Source organism: Solea senegalensis, linkage group LG15, assembly GCF_019176455.1.
Source record: "Solea senegalensis isolate Sse05_10M linkage group LG15, IFAPA_SoseM_1, whole genome shotgun sequence".
NCBI classification, from domain to species: domain Eukaryota; kingdom Metazoa; phylum Chordata; class Actinopteri; order Pleuronectiformes; family Soleidae; genus Solea; species Solea senegalensis.
In genome coordinates this window covers 8,039,900-8,064,569 of record NC_058035.1, presented here as the reverse complement: position 1 = coordinate 8,064,569, position 24,670 = coordinate 8,039,900, and the positions used below count along the sequence as shown (strand labels likewise).

The 24,670-nt window shown below is 41.5% G+C and overlaps 1 protein-coding gene across 1 annotated transcript in view; it reads right to left on the bottom strand.

The window, feature by feature from the left end:
* Positions 1-24,670, bottom strand: part of LOC122781686 (collagen alpha-1(XIX) chain) — an 85,933-nt gene that overhangs the window by 45,122 nt on the left and 16,141 nt on the right. The window contains exons 11-16 of the mRNA XM_044045632.1: positions 23,553-23,597; positions 16,447-16,500; positions 14,849-14,884; positions 13,241-13,270; positions 13,113-13,139; positions 12,582-12,626 (exon numbers count right to left, since the gene is read on the bottom strand). Coding sequence (XP_043901567.1) covers positions 12,582-12,626; positions 13,113-13,139; positions 13,241-13,270; positions 14,849-14,884; positions 16,447-16,500; positions 23,553-23,597 — 237 coding nt within the window. The remainder of the gene's footprint in view (positions 1-12,581; positions 12,627-13,112; positions 13,140-13,240; positions 13,271-14,848; positions 14,885-16,446; positions 16,501-23,552; positions 23,598-24,670) is intronic.

Below are 24,670 nucleotides of genomic sequence, written 5' to 3'. Positions count from 1 at the left end.
TAAAAAGACTGGAAACAGAAATGAAGACTTTCAGCTTCAAGAAGAAAACATAGAAGAAGAGAATAGCACATAATGTTTATCTTGATGATTATAGTGAGAGTGCAAGAGCAGCCTGTAGTTGGACTTGGGCCATTACTTAAATGGCTATTTTGCTCTGAAAAATTTAAGGCACTTTCAATCTTAACACCGCCTGTGCACGCCAAAATGCCATAGTAAAATATGTCATGATGATGATAATTAGTACTTGAAATACAACAGAATGGCATACACACAACCATACAGCAGTACTATTAAATCTTTTCTTTCAGCCAAACTGGCCTTAACGTTCTCATTTTCTGTCCCTCCATCTCCCGTTCATCTCTCTCGTTGTGTATAATAACATAATTCCATTACTCTCATCTCATCCCTCTCTCCTGTCTCCTGTTCCCCCCATCATCTCTCCTTCCACCTCCTGTCTCCTGTCACTCGCCCCATTTCTCCCTCAACCAACTTCCAGTGCTTGTTGGATCACCCTGGCAATCTCTGTTGCTATGCAACACACACAGTGTCCTATAAATTTGACAACATCCTAGTGCTTGATTATTTGAGCACTGCAGTGTGAAACCCTCCTTCAGGTCATTGCAGTAGTTTAGGGGGAGGGGGAGAGAGAGATAGAGTTAAGGAAGGAAATGAGGGATGGGAGGAAGGGAGGCAAATGAATGACTGGATTTTGGGAGAGAGGGAAAGAACACAAGTGGGAGTGAAAGATGAATTAGCCTCTTGAGTAAAAGGAAGACGGGCTGGCAGGATGCAACAAATAATCACATGTACTATTTATTTGTTCTCCTCAGTAACCAGTGTGAAAACACCTCACATTTACTTCTCATTGAGCAACAGTGAAAAAGCGTAGAGTAAGTATACTTTTGAGCTCTGAAAAGGGGGCCGGCCTCAGCAAAGTGACAGCGTATTTTGAACCCCTGACTTAATCCACATGGATCCCAGCCTCGATTGGCACCAGCTCTGCTCTGAGTTGTGAAGAGTAAAAGGAAAGCACAGACATGGGGGCCCAGCTCAGTCCTGGAGCACAAGTCCCAGTCTGAGAGCAGAGTCAACATAGTGACAGTGACACACAGCAGAAGCACTCGTTTGTGATGGCTCCATAATCCTTATCCCTAATGTCAACATGTTCTCTGAGACGTTCCACGTCTCGCTACCCGAACTGGGATAACACAGTCGTATAAAACGGAGGAGGCAGAATGTGTCGTATTTTTAGCAGCAAAGCAGATATACCATCAAAAAGTCACATAATCCACCTGACAAATGCCCCCGTGGAGAGAGGTCAGCAGATAAGCTGGGGGGACCTTTTGAAATGAACACCACAGGAGAGGACCCAACTCAACACTGACTCAGACAAGATGATGTTTCCCTTTCATATGCAGGTACAGCTGCCAGTGGGTCAGTCAAATTCAAATTCATCTCTCACAACTCATCTTTGATTTTTGCCAAATTTGCCTCTGTTGCTATCAAAGTAATTATCCCTTTAGTTACACTTCTAGTCTCCAAAAAAGCTATAAATCCATTCCACGTTTACTTCAACATCCGGATATGAAGTGAATGCATTTGCTGGAGCCAGAGCGTGACCATTTTAGTCAAGTATTGGCAATGACGTTTAGGGGTAACCTGTTTCTTCCTTTCTTAAACCATCAAACCTTTGACTTTTTTACCAAATGTAGCCTTGTTAGGGGCCAAGCACAAACTGGCCCGACCTGAAGATTGTTTTGGAATAGCTGTTCACCAGAAATCCCAATACTGCTTGCATTTCATTTGCCTGACTTATGAGTGACAACAGCATTTTTAATATCATCAAGGGGGAACTATGTATGACATTGCTGAGCCACGTTGGTCTGCAACAATGCTATGTAGCTTATGGGAGCTGTGACCTTTTTCTTGACTAACAAACTTGCATGCCACTCCCACTCTTTCTGCATGAGCTGAGTTCCGTGTCTCCCTTTGGGGACATGTACTCAGGCCACCTGAGCCTATTGTCAAACTGCTACACTGGGTTTAACTGCAACCGACTATGTCGCTTATGAGCAGCAGCTGCATATGCTCGGGAAACAGATGGATGTAAAATAGTGACAATGATAACCCATCATAAAATCTTTGTGTTGTTTAACAATATGCAGAACAAAGGAAGAAGGAGGACAGTGACTTTTAAAGCACACAGACACCAGGAGAGACAAACGGGCTCATTTGGCATGCGCGCACAGAAACAAGGCAAAGTTTGCCACAAGACAGCCTGTCGCAATATTAATTCCCCAGTGAAGATGCCTGTCTTCTTCTGGCCTGTGAAAGATGGGGGAAAATGGAGTGACACACACAACCAGATGCATTTAATCCACTCAGTCCCTAAGGGACACTTATTGTATCCAGATTCAGACAAGATACAGACAATTGCTCAAACTGCCAGCAAAAGCTAATTAATTCTGTAATTAATTCTGAAATGTCATCCCTTCCCATAGCAAATAATACATTTTCTGATTTCTCATTTGCGAACCTGCACCGTGAACCACAAGCATCAGCAAAACGAGTGAGAAAAACAGCATAAAGTATGCACAAAGGATATGAAACATTAAAAATGCTGCCAACAAACTCTTAAATATTCCACCTTGTTTAGCTCGGTGATGTGTCTAATTATCAACTAATATTCAGGGAATGAATATGACTTCAGGAGCACTCCAAAGCCAAAATGAATGGGGAGGATACAGAGCAAAAAACGATGTAAACTATGCTGATTCTTTATTTTATATAAGAAACAAACGATCAATAAGCACATTCTCCGCGTCCTTTAGATTTATAGTACTTCCATCCCTATTTACACTAACTGCCTAGCTGTTTCCGGCGTGAACTTTGAGTTTATACGACCCTTCAAGTGAAAGAGACAACTATTCATGCACTATGTAGCACCATATCCTGCAGTTGTCAGAATCATCACCAAACTTGGTTTCCCTGTGTCAGTGCTTCTGGGGGAAAGTATCGATCACGCTTGTTGGAAATGTCACAGAACACACCACAGCAACCACAGCCTCACCTACTTGTGATTAGGGATCCAATTAGAGACCGACGGTGCAAATTTCCTACTTCTGACTGCCCCTGTTGGATGCCATCTTAGGACATGGCACAAGCTCCGAAAATGCCTGGGCACTGGAGCTTGCAGAGATCTCTTGCACTTGGTGAAAGCCTCAATAAAATAGGATTTGTTCCAGTTGTTTACTGAGGGTTAAGAGGAGCGGCCGGGGCAGGAAGAAAACTGCAAAGCCGACAGCTGCCTGGCAGGGGCTCAAATGCAGCTTAGCATTTTTTTTTTTACTATTCTGACTGGCACACAATGCTCTCTTTAACTCTCGGGCATCTAAATATTCAGGGACGTATAAAGAGATGGCTGACACTGCAGCCGACTTAAGACACAGCTCAGCTGGCCAAGGTTGCACCTATAGTGTCTTGGCTAAAGCTGTCCATGAAGGCTTTCCTCACAGACACTCAATCATAGACAGCATGTGACTACATAGTGATTTGTTCATGCACCACTAGATGGCAAACTAGCTTCATCACAAAATGTGTACACAGTGGGGGACAATGCCAAGGAGTAGACTAAGCTATCTCTGAGCGGGGATGGATGTGCTCAGTGCATGAATATATGATGTGTGTTGGGGAACATTCCTAATTAGGGAGTCTGGCAATTAGGCATTGAACATGGTAAAGAATTTTATTTATTTTTTTTCTGTAGAGGGCTTAGAACAATCAGAGAAGGAGGAAACAGGCGAGAGAAGAAGCTGTACAAGAGTGCAATTTTAATTTTTATACTGCATTATGCCGCTTCTCAACTGTCAACACAACATAAAGGACACAGGTGGCATCACAAGGTTACCCAGTCATAGAGTGCAGCGCATCGTCGGTTAAAATAACCATTAGAGAGCTATTTCAGCAAACATCCTGCTCTTCACCACCACACAGTATGCAAACACTACAGCCAAAGGCAAACACAGGAAATACAGACAGTTAATGTCTGTGGAAACTAAGCCAAGGTGGTCTCAGGGGATGCTCAGAACATCTCTTTACAAGAACCATGTCTCTACCACATCTTTAGTGATGAGTTTTAAGAGCTCATTGACTTTAACAACTCCTAAGGAGAGAAAAGAGGGCTGACAGCATTATCTGAATTTGCATTTTTATACGGTGAGGATGATAAATCTACATGAAACCATGAGCTTAATCCCCACTGATCAGCTGTGCAGTGCATCCATGCAAGCTGCATGCCTATGTGTTGGCTCCTCCCTTGACCAGCATTGCCTCTTGAATGTTCTCATCTCCTAATGGATGCTGTTATTAGTCTTGGCTCTTGGAAATTTCACAGTCTCATCTGGACTTCTGGCCGTATTATTCATCCGGAGCAGATTGCTCCCATCCAATGTTTACAGATACTGAGAGTTTCATTAATTCGTTATCCAACAAGTGAATAGGAGAGGCTGGAAATTGACTTTGAATAAACCCTGGTTCATTTTACAAACCAAATATTTGAGGTCAAAGAGAATACACTGTGCAAAGATCCACAGGGCGCTCACTCTGGGTATTGTAGCCCTCAGCAAGTCTTATGCTTCATATGATTCACCACGCATAACAGATTACACTGAGGTCCCACACACTACCATCTGTATAATATCAGGCCAGTGTCAATGCACTGCTCCCTGGCATGCCATTAAAGTGGACACAGATGAATGTATCTAAATTGGTTGCAGGCGGGATGAGAGTGTGGAGAATCAGAATATGGATGGCAGGCTGTAACAGTGTGCTGTAAGTGATGCTTCCTCCCACTACCACGCCTCTGTGTTCTGCAGTGTTCAGGGCTACTTCTCCTCCCAAACCAGCCTGTCTCCCGTCTTGCAGTATGAGCTTTCCATGTCCTCCTCCCTCACCTTGGCCAAGGAAAATGGCCAGCACATAGTTTACAGAGCTTCACTCCAAGCTTCCTGGATCCAAAGTGCCCTTTGTAAGTTATTTACATTCTCAGCATTTCCCAAAGTTGGCCTCTCCCTTAAACTGACCTAAAATGCCAGCAGAGTGTCTTTGTATATTAGTAGACTCAGTGGAGCCTGCCGGACTCATTGTTTGGATGACTAAAGGTGTGACATGGACCGTGATACCTGGAACAGTCACAAGGGCCAGTCACCTCCTGTCCAGTGACACACCTCAGAGAGCTGAGTGAATTCAGTTCAGTTGACCTTATGTGACAAAGGACACTCCATTAGTGTTGGCATGACCTGGCATTGACAATGAAACAATACTTAAAAATGTCGTGGACACTGTTGGACACGGGCCATCGGGATGCCAGGCCCTGACAAATGTGGACAGTGAAGCAGCAGGGACGTGTATATTGCCTGCAGTGTCCCTGCTGTGTGGTACAGCTCTGTTTCCTGAGAAAGGGAAAAGACGTAGACGTGTGAACGAGGGCCGTGCTCTGGCAAAGTGCAGCAAGACCAATGCTCACAGGATGTGTTGACCTACATTACCCCTTGTTGAACGCAAGCTTTTTACTTGTACACATCAACATACAAACACACACACACACACACACACAAACACACCCAATTACTGTAAAAGCCAGTGAACAACGTGCAATCAAAGTGGCCCTCTCAAAGTCTTGCCCCGTCTATTCATCCCTGTAATTAATTGGCCAATTAATGTGTGTTTATTCTGGACAACCATGGATGTCACCATACTGGGGTGCTCGGGGAACGACGAGAGTCAGACAGATAAATCAAAGCTGTGTGCATCTGTCCTTGCAAGTGCCAAACGCTTCCCCCGTAACCCTCCTCTCTCCCAACTGGGTCCAAATGTAAGACCTTTTCATAGCCAATCAGGTCAAATCTTTGTTTCATCCTTCCTCCCAATGCACTTGACATTGACAAGATTAATTGCCTCGTGCACTGGGCAAACACGTTACCTCCTGGTGTAGTACAGGTGTCAAAGCATGGCTCTCTGGATTTTCTTACTATGAACTTGGACAGAAAGTGAAGAATAACCTATTCCATTTTGTGGAAAAAAAGGTGGTTAACAAATCCTCCCCCCACTTGTGAAATCACACAGGATGTAAATCTTGCCATAAAACCTCAGCTGTGAGCCCTGCTGACCTATAAACTCTTCTCTGCATCTTCCTCTGTCATTGAGCTTTCAATGGGCCGGCCAAAACTGTAACTACATATGTACATCGCACTACCGTATTTCTATTTCCAACTCTTTCAATGACATGAACCACCAATATGATCACCAACTGTGTTTCCATAGTTAAATATACCATGACAGCGTTTTAATAGATGTAACATGAGTGTATGTAGTAGTATGTGTCCACTATGTTTGGCATCAATGAAAATGAGGGTCTCCCTTCATTGATTCCCAGGTCTTAAATAAAAGTAATGAAATAGAAGGAAAGTTAATTTAAAGGACATAAGTTGGGAATGTGCATGTACGATAAAGTACGTACAGACTGTGTTTCACAGCAGTTAATAATTAATCTTAGTAATTAATCTTGAATATAGAATTAAACTTTACCTCAAGGTATGCAAAGGCACAATGTTCCATGACACAATTCTGCTATAAATGGCCTCAATTAAATGCCTTTATCTTAAATATAAAATACTGCAGTGCACATCATATTATATTACCTCATTATATTAAGTCATTTCAATTTCAAGTGTTACTGTTGACACTTAATGATTAGTTCAGGAGTACATGGGGGTGTACCAGTTTTGCCAGCATGCCAGGACCCTGAGAGTGAAGCAGCTAAATGGAATGCAGCCATCACTCACTCCTGTGCCTTTCCTAATACCACATGCCAGAATTTCTCTTGTGAAACAGCCTGATAGCTGTGTACCGAGTTGGACAACAAAACACATTGCATCCAATCAAGGTGCTGCTGTGATTTCAGGCATTTACAGTATCACCCAAATCAGCAGCAACCTCCTGTGGAGAACTTCTGGCAAGAAGGCTGCTCTTCTCACCAGGGACTCGTTACTTAATAATTCCACCCTGCAGGTGCTCTGGTAGAGGTCAACTGCCTGTTACAGTTGTGTTGCTGTACATGTCTGCCTCCACCTATGCAACAGGAACTACTGCCAAATGTCCCCGGTCCCTGAAAACTGAACCATAACTCCTTCCCTATCAATGTCACTGCCAGTTTTGGTCTCTCCAGACAAACATACTGATCCAAATGAACCTGAGCCAACTCCATCAGCTACAATATGAATATAATATATTCTGCGGAAGCTCATTTGTCTCAAAGCAACATCCCCCTGGCCTTGTAAAGGGGATGCATCTAAATTCAAGTTACATAGTGCATTTGGTTAACAGAAAACAGCATATTTTTTTTCAAAAATAAATTAGTTTAAATGTCAAAATCTATTAACTGAGTAAAGTAGGTAGGTGGAGTCTGTTTTAGAGTAGATGGATGGTATTATATCTAATCTGACACTAATGTTTTAACCTATCTGAACCTGTCTAATGCAGACAGTTCCAGTGTAGGATATTGGTTCCCGGTCAGGAATATTCATCCTCTAATGGCTAAATGGCCACAGAGGTGCACATGCTCAAATCTGATCAAGTCAAGCAAGCGCGCACAGAATTTGCCTTACACTCGTAGGAAATGACCAAGAGTTAGTTTGAGGAGAAAATGATACAAGAATGAGATTGCATCAAGTTGTTGCTTTTGCCCTGGGAGAAAGTAAAGCACCCAGTGGACGGTCAGCATGTGTAGCATTTGAGAAATGGGTCATTGCAAGGGTAAAGGAGGAAAGTAAAAAAAAATAAAAAATAAATGCCTGTGCGTTTGGTCAGGACACAAAGACAGCTGTCTCAGTCATTCAGCAAAGGGCATGAATGGAAAATGTAAACACCACTATCATTTCCAAAAGACAGCAAATACCTCCCTCTTCTTTGTCATTTGCCAAACAGAGACAAGACAGTTGTGACAGATTATTTTCATGCCACTTCAGAGTGTCCGGGCAGCTGCTGGTCATGTTAATTACATTGTTTTGAAGTTTTTTGTGGGTTTTTTTGACATAAGAGAAGAAGTGAAAGTGTTTCTGCACTTCAGTTACTGACGTGCATTGATCTGGAACTGTGCCATCCCACAATGTAAGGCGATGACAGCTGAAGAACATGATGTGACAGCAGTGGAAGTTTTAGGATACAGACTCATATTATTTTAAAATAGACATCTCTCCCACGTAACCCAAGAAGAGTCTCTTTACTGAGAAACTGTCTCTCGTCAAACAGCCATTAAATGAACATCACATTCACTCAAAAGTTGTTTTCTGGTTTCATTTGTCCTCCAGGACAAAGATAACATGTCGGACAACCTGCTTCTGTTAGAGTAAAATATCTAGTACTCTTATGAAAACCATTGACGTGGATTATATTCATATCTTAATCACTAGTTCAGATATGATCGATAGATGAAATAAATGATGAACGACCCATTAGACCCTGCAGTTAGTGGCCATGCTGAGTCTACTGCATAAAGACTGAGAGGGGGAAGTGGGACGAACAACCTGTTAGCAAAATCAAAGTCCTGCCGTATTTCCAAGCTCTACTATGTAATGTGTCTTCCATAACCCTCATTAGTCTGTGTGGATTCTTTTATTTGTAGTATTGATGTGCCACATCATATTATTTAACGAGAAAATGATTCCTCCGGGATTAGAGGGCTCTCTCTTAATGACTTTTCCCTCCAGTAGGGGATCTTGATTTGCTTGGCTCCCGACGTTCTCCAGGCCATTTCAGCCTATTTTTGACATTTGTTCTCGCTTATCTCCTTGACATATGACGCATGCCTTTCGTGTGGCACAGTGTCATCCACCTACATCTTCAGCTGAGCTATGCGGTTGAACATTTCCCTCGGGGGGAAAAGCAGGCATTTCACAAAAAAGAGAGACAACAGAGACAGTCAAAATAGCAGTCTGTTACGAATGCCGACTCTTACCTGATGGTCAACTCTATGTAGCGTCTGAGATTACAGAAATGTCCACATACAGTACATCATGCATATGTATATATATATATATATATTGTGCCAGTCTGTTTACTCCGAAAATCAAATAATTAACTAGATTTGAATAATTAATAAATCAGTGGGATCTCCACTGCATAATTAATTTGAAAAGAACACATTTCAGATATGGAGCAGCTGCAGTGTTTTGCTTCCTCGAGGCCATGCTGTGGTTTCATCATCTCTGCCCTGGCACGGCTACGTCTGATAAAAACAAACTCATCTGTCAGACACGAGCACTTGCCAAAGCAAAGAGTCAAGGAATCCTTGACACGACTGATTGAAGAGGATCTCAAAATGCTTTGCATCCACGTTATCGACGCTGTAGAAACAACGTAACAATGCACTGTTTCAGAGACAATCTACGTATGTAAGCAATGAATTTACAATATTTATGCAACAGTCGCAACACGGCAAGGCATAATTATACAGCTGATAAGGATTCATGTGGTGTTAGGCTTGGACTAAAACACAGAGATCCACCTTGTCAGGGGGGTTTTGTTCGAAATGATTATTATGTAATCCATGGGAACCTACTATCTTGCTCAGGGAAGAGCCCTAGTCTGTACTGAACCCACTCGCAACCCCTTGCCAACTACCAAAGCAGAGTATGATGGGAGAACTTGGCAGGACATGAATAAACCACACTTGATGTGAGTATGTTGGCTTTGTGGAAGCCAAGTGCTATAACCAAGCGTAGGTTTTCAGTCCTATTTCGAGCATGAAAACTATGAAATGTTGATTTTATTTACAAAATGTTTGCCATCCAAAGCCCTGATGACTTCCTCCTAAAGTCCTGTTATGTTTGTTGTGTATTAGATTGTCAGGTAATTCTACTACAGGATACTCAAAAAAGAACTTGGCTTGTGTGCTTTGAAAATTCCAAGGTGATCCCCTTCAGCATGCATGTCTTTCACCTCCTCAGCCTGGATACAAAAAGGCCAGCCTACAATGACAACACAGAGCTTAGCACATCATTACAGAACCTTTTGAATATTTAAACACACCACGGTTGGCAAGGGGAACATATTCTTTTTACTGGCACTCCCCATATTCCTTTTGATCTGCTGTAATGTGCCACCGAATCCCAAAGTTCTACACTTTCTCGGCCATTCTGTGTCAATACCATCCATTATAGATAAAACCAAGCCATTCACATCACTATTAATGGTAATGTGTAACGTGGGGGTAATATATTCCCATAAATTCTTAGACACGGCTGGACTGGCTGCGACTTACTGAACTAGACATCCATCAAGGTAATAAGATAAAATCAAGTTTCTGTGAATGTTAGACAGGGGGTCACGGAAAGGGTTGGGTAACTGACCTTGATATCCTCTCTTGCATATGTTGCTTTAAGCTACAGAGAAGGATTAGTGCAAATGGCATCATTCCTCTTCTCCTCACTACAATGTCCTCCGCATCCCCTTGAAGTAAATCTAAATGGCTTAGAGTGGTCGAATTTTCTTTAACAATAAATTGAAGCAGACAGTGTGAGAGATGGGCTGGCTTGAATCTAAGGCCTTGTGAAAGCTTCCCACTACAGGCAATCCTATAAAGTTTGCAGAGTGGTCAGTCTCCGTCAAGATAGTCCACATCATTTGTAAAGCGACCATGGCTGTTAGTGAAACCACTAAGTTGCGAGTGTGGACAAGAGTTGCTAATTGGGTGAGAGTCTCCCGCTGTATCAGCTGACCACCAGCTAGCCCCTGATAACGATACATGTCCACCGTCCAAAATAGACCGTCAGACTGCAGAAACACAGGTTGGTCAACAACTTTGAGGCCACATGTGACTCCTGGAACTAAGAATACGCAGAAACCTTACCACATTCACAGTCACTGTGCAGCCAGCCAGTCATCAAAGACAGGGTATTTATAGATCTGACTGTGTCTTCAGCATCAACAACAGCAGAAAGTCTGAGATGGCCAGCTTGAAGGACTATGGACTATATACCTGCACAATCTTCAAAGAGATAACTAGTGTGAGAGGTTTGATGGGTATACAGAAAACCAAGGCGCTCCCACATCAAACACAGAGTCACTCTCTGTTTCCTCAGAGCCATTTATGATCGAAAGATTCATCCTAACACGGTATCCAAGAAGAAAAGTGCACACTATAATTGATGCTTCTGACACAAAGTCCCTTTGACGCTCAGTCCCTGCTTAAGTTAGGTTAGGCATACAATAACACCCGACTAATGAGGCACAGACTAAGGCATGAAAAAACATCTGCATCGGCCGCTGAGCTTACTTTTTTTGACGGTGAACACTTTGCCTGACAATAGATTGTGTTACTTTTCGGGCATCGGAACGATCTGTTGAGAAGTAACCCAGCCAATGATGGGTCATAAATTGTTCATGCCACTGAAGCAATTTTTGGAGTAAGAATGAACTCATGCACAGAACGGTGGAATGCTGAGATACTTGTGACTAGACGTCTCGAGTGCTGTGCATCATCTCAGCCTCTCCTGAATCTGAAAAGAACATTTGCCTGACCTACTTATAGTTGCTCTACAGCTCAACCTGCTATATATTTCATATTCTGCTGCACTGGAGCCAATTTCTGTGCAATATTATTAGCCCTTTCTGGAAGGTAAATAGATATACAAATAGGAATATTCAGTTGACTGACGAGAGCTATTTTCATGGTGATGCAGGGAAGGTATTTACAACTCCAGTCTAATTAAACCGAGCATAACTCTCTCCACCTGTTCGTGAGCACTGTGTTTCAGCTGTGATGACGCAGAACAATGACATTCTTTCGGAGGCGCAATCTTCAGCCCACCGTGATGTTACAGTGTTTACCAACTTTACACTACTGATGTAAGAACATGTTACATGAAAGAAACAGACTTCACTTCTTAATTATTCGATAATAATTAATAATTATTATCAAGAAAATCCATGTGTTCTGCTTGGGTCGCAAAACTCTAAAAAGACGCTGCGCTGAATTTGTAACATTGAAAATAGATTTAAAATGGAACATTTTTGTATTAAAATATCTAAAATGACAAGTCAAAGGTGTACTTTTGTTAGCCAACATGTTTCCAACGCTCCACAGAAATTCTTACTGCTATTTTAAGGACCATTTCAACACCTTTTAACGACGTCATCTGCTTTACATACGGTGCTCTTAGACATTATGTTACACACACATGTGTGACACCTGTATGTCCTCATCACCAGTTAGTATTCATTTACAGGGAAGAAATAAATAAAATACAACGTTTCCATTAATGAATTTGTGAACTCTGGTGACCACAACCCACATGCACTGCCTGTCACACTACACTGTGTCTGCGTCTGTGTCCCATTAACCACAGAGCCCACTCATTAATTGCCATACATTACAACAGGCCCACACCAACCAGACCTGTTGGCCACAGGTCACATTTGCCTCCCTGAAAAACCACACCAACCACTCAGCTGCCGTTTGTGTAGCCCAGTAAGTAAAACACCAGCCAGGCCACACAACGAGTGGGTGGTTTCTGTTTACTCACCCTTTTGCCCTCTTTGCCTGGTTCCCCTGGCACCCCAGCCGATCCCTGAAGAAAATGACATTCAAACATAATGAGTTAAGTGCTACATCCATGTGTATTTGGCCATGCAGGAAGATATTATGACTTGAATTGTGTGATTGTGTGAGTTTATGCCAAATGTACTTTGTCGACGAGAGCAGAATTTCCAGAGATGGGAAACATAAATATTTGCTTAGTGAAAATTGCATGAATAGATAGAACAGAGTATATACAGCTCGTGTTTCTATTCTTACTCATGAACAGTTTCTAGGTGACTTCTCTCTAATAGGCAATTTTCAGCCTCGGTTGATCAGAGCTTCATTCCATTATTCTGTCTTGATAAGAAACTATTAACAAGTTAATCAAGGTAGATATATGCTGAGCCGTGATTTTGTTTTTAAGTTCCTCTGAAAGGATAGGCTTACGGTGCCTCTGTAATTGCTTGATGAACATAATAGTGGTGCTTAATTGTTTTAGAACATGTTACGTGCAAAGGAAAATGAGATTTGTTACCTTTTCTCCTGTGTCGCCCCGAGGGCCCTGGATGTGGCAAATAAGGATTTATGTTTACAAGACGAGAGACACATAAAGTCAAGAATAAAGGATGCTTAGATGTTTTCAGAGAAAATAATATAGACTACCTGATCTCCTTTGAGACGTTCCTTGTTAACCTGGGAATGAAACAAGCAATAAAAACAAATGCCAGTCAGTATGAAAACAGACCTCACATGATTGATATATCATATGGTTTAACAATGCTGGGTATAGGCGTGAAACACAATTGTTCCTGAGGTACAGCAGTTATCCTTGGACGTGAGTGACCCTGAGAAAAGTTAGGGCATGACTGTTACAACTCCCCAGACACCCTGCTGACCACTGTCGGCAAAGGGTAGACAGAGTCGTCTATCAGCAGGCCACAACATGGACACAAGGCCACATACAACATCTCGGCTTTCAAATAGGAGCCAGATTATTGGGGTCCTCTTTCAATTGGCATCCAAAAGTCAAATGCTGTTGACTTTTCTTAGAAACAGCTGCAGAGACAGACATTCACAACATATTTTCTTTAGTTTTCGTTCATCAGTCGCCTCATGCAACGTAATAAAACAATATATAACAAGGGTGACTGACAGCCCTAAAGCATTTGCAGCTGCATTTGTATGAGAGGGACCATTATTTTGCTTACCATTCAGTTCATTCATTTACACCTTGAGTAAAGCGCAACACTCACCCACAATCCCACGACTAAATGTTTAAAAAGTCAGGGACAGACAGTAGTTTTACATGTCCTTAAAAAATGTAAAATAAGCACGAGAGAACATCTAAGGGATGGCGACAGTGCTCTGTGGGTACTATGAGCACTTTGGTGACATAAAAAAGGACAAGCTTGAAGCAGTGGGACAGAGTTTTTGTATCACTCCAGTGCTGATTAAAACTGGCAGGCTGATCCCCTCATGATGTGTACATAATTAGCTAACCACCCGCAGTATACCTTTAATCTCCCCTACCCATCAATTCCCAGGCGACGATGCACTGTGTGAGTGTGTGTGTTTGCATCTGTGCCCACATGTGTACTTGAACACATACAGTGTGTATGTGTTGATAGGCGACGATGAGGGACTGTGTGACATGCAGTCTGCTGACATATGTATCCTCCATTTGAGTGTGCACTGGAATGACTACATTTATGTTCACTGTCCACTGGACCACAGAAAAATACACTCGTACAGCCTGTCCAATTATAAGATCGAAATACATAAAGTGTGCTGCACTTCTACCCAGGTGTCTGTAAATGAAAGACATCTGCAGGGACAGCCACCAACCCAATAAGTACATGTCTCACCCATGCAGGATACAGCTAGTGACTATCTGTCAACCTCCACCCCCACCCTGCGACTGGGAGCTCCATTTTTCCCTGCGTGGCTGCTCATGCCGAGCCTTTTGGCCAAACGTGAGAACGGCCACTGAGCCCTGTCTATCTGCTCCTTGTTTGACCCATTCCTCGGCGATGGAAATGTGACAAAGAGACTGCTCACCTGAGTGCTTCACTTTCCATCTCTGTGGGCCTAATGCTTTTAACACCCTGTGCGTGTCTGGTCGGGCCAAAAGGCTGTGATATTTACAAAAGTCCTGTCCTACCTTTTTCAGGTCACAACCGCTTGAGTTTACATTTCTGGCGCTTTCGAAATGTCCTTATACATATACAGACAGCATAATGAGATGTAAATGAAAAAATGGTGTGAACTTACAGGCAGCCCTGGAGTTCCAGGCTTGCCCGCGTCACCCTGTGAAGGAAAACGAAAATGCCGAAAATGCCCAAATCAGTCACAACTTCACATATTGTTTGCAAAGTAATATATCCTATCTTATCCCAAAGGCTCATCGTTGGTGTGACAAAAAAAGACAAATAAAACCGATTATGCATGGCTGTAATATTTCAATATTTGCACTCTGTGAATGCACGGGGCAAAAACCATTATCTGATATTTACAGTGTGTCATGAAGTGAAGCCTGTGTGATGATTTCCACACTGTCAGATGACCAGCAGGTGGGCCGGTGCTTTTAAATGACTTTAAAATAAACACAGCCTTACCCTATCATGTCAAGAGATTCACTGTAGTGTCATTGGAATACACAGGAAGTCACAAAACTAACACAGGGAATGAAGTAACTGTCTACTAGAGTTAAAACAATTAATCGATGATTAATCGATTACTAAATGAATCGACATCATGATTAAAACAAGATTTCCAATTGTTTAAGCTTTATTTATTTATTTTCTTCATTTCTTTGCTCTGAATAACAAAGAAATCATTAAAAGTGAATCATTTTGGTTTGTGGACAAAACAAGACATTTGAGAACATCATCATTTCCTGGTTTGACGAACACCAATCAACATTTTTTTAAGGTTTTCTAAAATATTTTATGGAACAAATGATTCAAATAATGGACAGATTAATCGATTATGAAAATAATCGTTAGTTGCAGGTCTAATGTCTACTGTTGCCTATGCAGCACTGAATGGAAAACCACCTTGATGTACCCTTTTTTTTCATGTGATGGTGAAAGAAAAAATTGCTTGTAGTTCATATCCATTTTATTGTCTAAATGAATGTCACAGCTAAAATATGCCTGCTATGGGATATTCGGGGGACTCATTACTTTGTGCTTCCAAATCTGCCTCCCTTTGTCAGTTTCAATACAAACAAACCTTCTCTCTCTCTCTCCACCCCCACCTCCTACCCTCCCATCCATAAAATAGGATAAAATACTCTGTGATTCTCTGTTGTCTTCACAGAAACACACAGACCTCATTATAACTTCAAGGCTGGCAGACAGAGCATTGCACCTACAATTATGCGCTGAGTTCTACCAAAAGACAACAAGAACAAAAACAAAAATAAATAAATAAAAAGAGGAGATACAGCAACTAATTACAGGGAGAAAAAAAAACACCATTTCATCTCATACATGGACAATAATCCCACTGTGGCATTAAAAGAAAGGAAAAGTTTGAAAAGAGAAATATTTTCTGTATCGCAAAATCTAATTATGTCAGTGAACAAATCATGAGAAGGTGAACAGGAGACAGTTTTGAATCAAACTCATCTCACCCATTTCCAGCACTTAAAATTTAGGTTTTAATCTTACAGTAGTACATTTATCCAAAATGTGACAAATACTGTCTCAGCTTAAGATATCGCTAAATTATAAATGATACTTTTTGGGAATTTTTATGAGACTGGGATTAGTGTTTAAATTAAGTTACCTATAATAATTTCATAAAAAGAGTAAGCAATTAGTAGTAAGTGTTGTTGTTTTTTTTTCTAGCCCAGACTCACTCACTTTGTTTCCCTTGGGACCAACTGGACCAACTGGCCCTGGGTCACCTTTCAGACCCTAGGAACAAAAAAAATATACAATACAATGAAATGTATGTATTATCACTGCCAAAGACTTGCTTAAAAAATATCTTAAAAAAACCAGCAGGTATTACTGTATGTCAGTGTGTTGACACTCAGTAAACAACATCTCATGCAGGTGTGAGATTCACATGCCTGTCAATAAGAAAAGTGCAGAAAATGGCTGTCACCAGCGACGAGTCAACACGGCGCCAAGGAATTCACAGTCAGCTGGTTACGCTGTGTTTATCCCCACAACCGCCCCCTGTTTTCTCTGGTTGCACTTAGCAAAGACAGTGATTGTCATTGCTGTTGCACCTCAAAGCAGAGGATCCGGGGGCGGGATTGAGCCGTGTAAGCTCAAGGCAAAGTCAAGCCTCCTGTGGTAAAATGTGAAAGATGAAGGACAGCCGCGCTAAAGAGCGTTCGCTGATGAATGAGGCTTGACATATATTGACAGGTTAAATTTGCAGCAAGCCTTGTTAGGTATGACACATTTGGGCCAGTAGCAGCAAACTCCATGAAATAGGTTAGGGGGAACAGGAGAGATGGGGAGTGTGAGCGTTGGTAAAAAATGACTCAGAAACACAATCATTTGTCATGGTTATTTTTAGAGCTGGAAAGGCTATTAATAGCCAATTATATATCTGCAGAAGATGATTACCTACCCTTATCACATTAAGTCTGACTCCACCAGAGACATGACAAATGCATTGCCTATTCCCGACAAGTCTTGTGTTAAACACCATTTAGAAAACAGAAGCCATGGCAACAGTGGAGTAAGATACTCGTCCCAATGGAATACACAGCATATAAAGCTTGCCTATAGAAATGCACTTACAATGACATGATTGTGACATGACTATATTACATTTTGTCATATATGGGCCCCTCAGCCCAGACACATACATTCTCACTAACAGCTCAGCTTATTGCTGTGCATGAGAGCCCAACCATTTATTTAAATTGACAGCTTAAGTACTTCACTGAGGCAATTTGACTCTCGATGGGATCCACAAGTAAATTTGCCACCTAGTTATGGTACGAGGCTCATCTGATAACAACGGCATACATAACCAGGCTCTGTCAGAGGAAAAAAGTGCATTTGATTAATTGGTTAATCTTGTCAGAATGTTGCCACCACTTTGTTTTTTAGAAGGAGATAACGATACGTACACGCCCACAAGCATTTCACGCCATAAACATGGACTTCTGTAAAATGTCATCGCTCTCCTGTTCTGGTGATGCCTGATGTCACGTTCCCTATCATGAAGTCAAGGGGACCTTCAATTAAAATACACTACCTAGCTGTCGCACTGCTACAAACACTCACCAGCCACTTACACAGCAGCAACTCAATGGATTAGACATGGTGTGGACTGCTGATCTACTGGGATTTTTACACGCAGCAATACAGAGAATGGTCCGAAAAAGTGAACATAACCGCAGTTCTGAGGCAGTGACAATGGCTAGACTGGTTTTAAATGATGGAAAGGCAACTACTCATTCCCGCCGAGGTACGCAGAAGATGGGTATGTCTGAACACACACACAACGCATCAAATCTTGAAGCAGATAGACTACAGCAGCAGACTGACTGCACTGGTGCCACTCTTCCCACTTCATTTGGTGTTTTCTGTCCCTAATAAAGTGGCCGACGCTTGTTCGTGTGTGTTTGATCATTATAACATATTTCTTTAAAGCTATATGTTTTGAATTAGCATGCACCAAACAGCAAAAGGCTTTGTGTGTGTGTGTGTGTGTGTGTGTGTGTGTGCGGTCACTCTGGGTAATCTGGTGTCCTCCCAAAAACAAATTGTGGAATAACTGGAGACTCCAAATTGACCATAGGTGTGAATGCCTGTCTCTGTTGGCCCTCTGATGGACTAGGAACATGTCCAGGATATAACCCTTCATGAACGGGATGTGGTAGAAAATAAATGTATGAATAAATTCATTATTATTTGTATCAAAATTCTACAAATATTTGTTTAAATCAAGTCCCAGAGCTACGTTCTCTATAGGGTGTGTGAGGTTGTGATATACAGTGAGTCATAAACATATAAAGTAATATATTGCAAAGTGAACTTCTTTTCTCCCGGCACCCTCTCCTGCAGACACAAGACAATGAGTGCTGTCAGGGAACTGCCATCATCTGAATTGTGTAGTGCAACTGGAAAAGACAGATGTAGGTGGTGAGTAATTTCTCCCGTGGCACAAAATGTCCTTATCAGGAACCAAATTCAGGTCAGTCAGAAACTCAGTCAGTCAAAAAAGTCACATTATCTTCACATATTCCGTGGTGGTTGCAGCAGACTAGCTGGGATTTTAAATTCAACAGTTACCAATGCTGTTTTTGGAGTATTCAGTTTAAGTTTTAAACTCGATGCGACTAAACACTGTGATTTACGTTTTAATTTATTTATTTTTGCTTGGGTTTTTGAAAATCCCACAGAAACGGTCAATATTGCTCATCAGTTTGTTTTGTCATCCCTTCCTTTAGTATATACTTCAAATATATTAAAACCCTTGAACTTATATAGTTTTAAAGTGGAAAGATGTGATATAGTGATTCACACACATTCCCACCTGACTAACACTAAATTATTCAATTATGATGCATGCTGATGCTTGTGAAGAAGGTCCCATCTCTTAAGTGGGAAACATCTAATGACCCCTTATGGGAAAAGGGTATTTCTTTATCATCCCACCTTCCACACCATACCCTTGTTAAGATGCTGCCTCGCTGTCTAACAGACTCTACTGTAAGCCCTTAAGCCCAATCCAGGTGCACAGTGACATGGAGGGGGATATAGTCTGGAGGAGCTGGGTATATTGTTTGCTTTTGTTGCAAGCTGTGGGCTTTGTTGCTTTTATAGGTAAGGATGAAGGAGAGAGAAGGGGCTGGTGCAGACTGTGTGGCTGCCGCTGCTGCAGCACGAGGTCAGAACACTGTGGGGAGCTGTGTACACTTGCCTGCTAATTACACACACCACTGTGTCTTGTCAATCCAGTAGCGGTGGGGCCACAAGGCAATCTGGCAGCTCCCCAGCCCAAGACAACTAAAGCAAGCAAATAAAGAGAGCCAAAGAGGCACGGGTGTACGAACGCAGTCTAATCATGTTTTCCTATTCCTTTTACCAAGCAGAGCAGCTGAAGGTCAGCGCGCCTGTCTGTGCAAACTCTACAGTTAATGCGACTTTTATTTACTGTACACAATTCAATCGATACTGAACAACCTGGATTTGGCCTAATTGGGTGATGCAAAATTCAGCTTTTAGTTGTTTTAAGTATTGAGACGTATAGATGGGGTAGTGTTGTTATACTGAAAGACAGGCCCGTGGAACAGGATCTCTGAGTAACGTAGATATCTCGAGTGTCGGCCTACAAATGCCAAGGAGGTTACGGCAGGAAATGCCTTTTGTGACTTTCCATTTGCTCAGCGTCTGACCACCACATACAGTGCAGTGAAGACTTTGAGCACTTATTGGCATGTCTATCACACTGTACATACAGTTTATAGTTAACTGGGGTATCCTTCAACAAAGGGACATTGTGTGAGGATATCGGTGTTCACTGTCAGAGATCCTCTAGTTCATATCCCCTTTCATCCGTGCTGCTCGACTCCTCCGACACCTCACTCTTCAGCCCGACATCATGTAACCTCAAATGTAACTTGGATAACCCACAAGATAACACTGCGTGCACTCCCCCTGTCCCATCGGACACATATCTGCAAAGCGATACTGGATCACATGCTCATACGTAGAATTCTAGCTTCTCGGGTGTCTACTCAAGCTTTAAATAACATACTAGCTTTGAAAATGGAGTATGAGCTAATTGCAGTAAGACAGATCAGGTAATAAAGTCTGGTGGTCAGAGTAAATAGGTTATTTATCAAGCGAGTTCATGTAATTAGTTTCAAACAATATTTCTATATAAATCCCTTTCAATTAATTGTATAAAAAAATGAAATTCCATATGACCAATTCCAAGAAAATATCAGCCTATTTTTTGGCACATACACTTGTTTGTCATCTTTCTCAATATCACACGAAAACATGAGGATCAATGTCATCTAGTGCAACATCTGGTCGGTATTGGACACGTTCAACCTATTACTACTCTACTCTTGGATCTTGGATAACGTAATAGATCAATGACCGGCTTGTTAGTTACAAGACACACAGTATCTTTTTCACTATTGATTCAGGCTTTATTTTCGTGCTCAGCTCGGCTATACACATCCCAGACACACCCTAACGGCACAGCCGGCCGTTACATAACAAGTTTGTGTGATGATGTGTGAAGACGCCTGCCAGAAGCGATGCCAAAAAAACAGTCCTGATTTTTCGACTTTTCCTTGTCTATTTGAGACACCAGATGGGATGTACAAAGATCAAAGCCACACTAAAAGAAAACATCAGTGTCAGGCCTCACAATTATAGGATTTGATATATAACAAATGTGAGCATAAATGGATGAAACCGTTACTGTTGCATATTTATATTTAGTGACTGCATTCAGATGTATGAGAATGTTAGCGTAAAGTATCAATTGATATCAACTTTTAGCCAGCTTTAAGCAGCTGCTTCTCGTTGAAAAGGATTAATAACACTATCTCAGCCACTGCATACTGAACAAGCCGATGTCCAGTCAGCTAAGTGAGCTATGGTGCGAAGCTGCTCTCAAGCTCTTTCACTCTTTCCTCCTGATTGCCTCAGCGCCAGTGCTCGCATTCATCACCGAATAAAAACGCGGAGTCTCGTCTGAAGATTAATGCACATTCATTTCCTTCCCTCATGACACAGTGGAGTCTCTGCGAGTCTCCGTGTTCATTTCTGATTCGGTGGTCCCACTCTCCTCCGGAGTGCTGTGTAAATAAACTTGATCCTGCCATTCATATGCAAATGCCTTGATATGACATCAACTTGGGTTGCCAGTAGCAACTTATCACGTAACAAAGAAGAGTCAGGTCAGTCGTGGGGAGACAAATTAATGGTGGATTTTATGATCTTCCAATTCTGCACTTTTTTTCCCCCTCTCCCTCAGCTTGAATTATACTTGGATTAATGCACACAAGTAGCAAGTAGCAAATACTAAATCTGTGTCTGTATGAGCAGATTCTTCGTCATTTATCAACTTCCTTAATCTTCGTTCAGAAGTTACAGTAACTGATTGGTTTCTTAGTTATTATCATATGCAATTATATGGCATAAATATTTCTTGATATATAATCACCGCAACTTCTACTTCCACTTTATTATGACGTAAGTTATGTAGAATGTATCATTTATCAATCTTTAAACTAGAATCAGTGACTTACGGTAACCAAGTGGTCAAGTTATAGTTTGAAGGAATTAAATAAAACTATGTATGACTCTTAAGTTATAGTCAATAACATGTTTGGAGAGGTCACGCTGATCTTGTTCTTGAATCTATTTTTAATCTACGCATCCCGAAGTGCAAGTGAATGTGAGAGAGAGTAAAAAGACTTTCCCTAAGGCATCCCAGAAATATTGCAGCAACAGGGGACGGATAGATGACCAAATACATGAATGCCTTGAATGTTGCCGGTGTGGAGGCGTAAAAAAACAATTAGATTGTCATACATCACTGCGTAGCAGCAGCCTGGAAACTGATGGAAAACACAAAATTAAATACCAACTGTTTTAGGGCATCAAATGAATAATTTGTGCTTTCCAGGAAACTGCACGTAAACCTTAGTGATTTAAGGCTTGTGTTATTCATCCTCTGATCCGTTTTGTTAATTAGACAGTGCTGAACAATGTACTGCCAACATTTCTATCAAATAAATGTATCACATCCTGACAACTATCCAAAGCAACTCTGTGGCTTTTTATGGTTTTGTCCACAGATCAACTCCTTTATAACTTGCACAAACTTGTTTTAAATAATGTCAAAGAGCAGCGATTCCACGGACGAGTATCAGTCTATCATTTTTGGCTTGATGTTTTCATTTCTGTTTTCCTCCCTGAGACACTGTTCGAGCAGAGTGCAGGTCACCAGCCTGCAGGGAGGCGGATGTCTGTGGCAGATGTTTACCAACTCAAGGGGGAGATGGTGATGCAAAGAAGTCTCTTTATTAGACCGCTGACCATCTGCACAGCTACCATCTACTGAGACTGTGCCTTTGTGGGCGAAAAATGCTGTACAACATAAAACACTCTTTTCTTTTTTTTTAATGTAACTGAAACTTTAAGGACCGGCCATATTTGCTTGAGGCTAAAACAACACCAGATCCCAGAAGCATCTTAATTAATTTCTAACAAAGGTTCCCACACCCTCTTTGTAATTTAACTTCAAGGACTTTTCAAGGATTTTAAGGGCCTTATGCACTCAAATTCAAGTATCCAACATGGCATAGTTTGAGACTGGGATCACTGTTATAAGTAAGTAACAGTCAACAGCAACACTGCTCAACTGTGCTGTGTCACAGTACTGACAGATTATGCAGCCTCTTGCCTTCTCTGATACAGCAACACACACACACACATACACGCAGATAATCCAGTTCTTACAAAAGCCCTGGTCAGTTCTACAAAAACTTTGAGGCCCTGCGTTGTTGTCAATTTCGCAGCCTTTCAAGGTTTTTAAAAAAACCTGTCCAATACATTTGTACAGAGCAAAAGAAAAAAAAAAGGAAACTTCACAGTATATTACACACATTAGTTTCATCACTGCAGACAGATTTAAGAGCATGCAATAAAGTTTAACCCGCAATGACATGGAAGGGGCGTCCAGCAATTTTAAAAATGAGTTTAGTCTATTAGTATGCCAGGTCTATTGTAGCATACATATCAATTAATTTCACTGCGGAAGGACACTGCAGCCTAGAAGACACTTAGTTCTACTTCAGATATGACAGACACCTGAAAACAGCCACACAGAGCGAGATCTGCTTCACTCCTACCCCCCAGGGCATCACACAGAAAATGAAAAGCCTATAAGAATTGATTCCCTGACGAAACTAGAACTGCCTGATGTGCTATGTATGGAATATATGTCTGCCGGAGAGAGGAGTACTTACCTTCTCCCCATCGATTCCCTGTTGCCCTTCTGATCCAGGTTCCCCCTGCAATGACAGGATTGAAAGTTAAAAAGCAAAGAGGGAACCTTTGACAAGTTCATACTTTTTAATCTTTTTTTTAACACCAAGGGGACATTTTCGAACTGCAATTTAATTCTTTTCCCCGTTCAGCATTATTGGAATCAATCACACAGCTTATCTATAAACTTAAAGGCAAGTTTTAAAAGGAACACAACTACGCAAATCCCCTAATCTGCCTAATTTTAATAATCCCATCCTCAATAATACGTAAATGTATGCAAGTAACTCTTCAAACTAATCACGTTACTGTGTAATTCAGTGAAACAGTGCTAAAGCGGGCGAGAGTATCCAGAAACTTTTTGTCCGCTCCTCAATCAATCCTAAACTACAAAACTCACTGGCAGACATACACAGTCATACAGATACAGACACACACTTGGGAATCAGATACAAAATTACCAGCTACGGTGTTTGCTTATGCGCTCACAGCATCATTTCATCTTTAGCACAGTCGATGGCATGCGTAACATTATACGTAGTCAGGGAATAAGCTTTCGGAGGCTTATTTCCACAAAAATAACTTCCAAAAATGCTTATTTCCACAAATCTTCCTGAGCACTGACTCTCTGCGAGCCTCCCAGACGCATTACTTTTCACAAACTCTTCCAAAAATGTACAAGAGGTTTTGGAACTTGGAACACGGCAAGATTTGAATCTGAACGGTTTCATGACCTCGGCAGGCCCATAAAGCTCAAACTAACTCTTTTATGACGGCCTCCAAGGTCAAACACATCATAACTTAAAATATCGACAGCTGCATGAAAATTGTTCTAACAATGAGACAAACACAAGTGTCTAGGAGGGCTAGACATCGATGTGTTCAATGATAATTAAAACATGCCACAAAGCAGTGATGTGCATGGTAAAAAAGGTTTATGAGACATCAAAATGAAGGAAAATATCTATAGACAGGGAGCGGAGATTATAGTACTGTGCATTAGCATCAAATCATTACGTTTCTTGGTCACTGTTGTGTAACAAAAAAAGCTTTAACTGGGTCCTGAACCTTATTTCAGTCAGCACAAGTGGCGAGAACT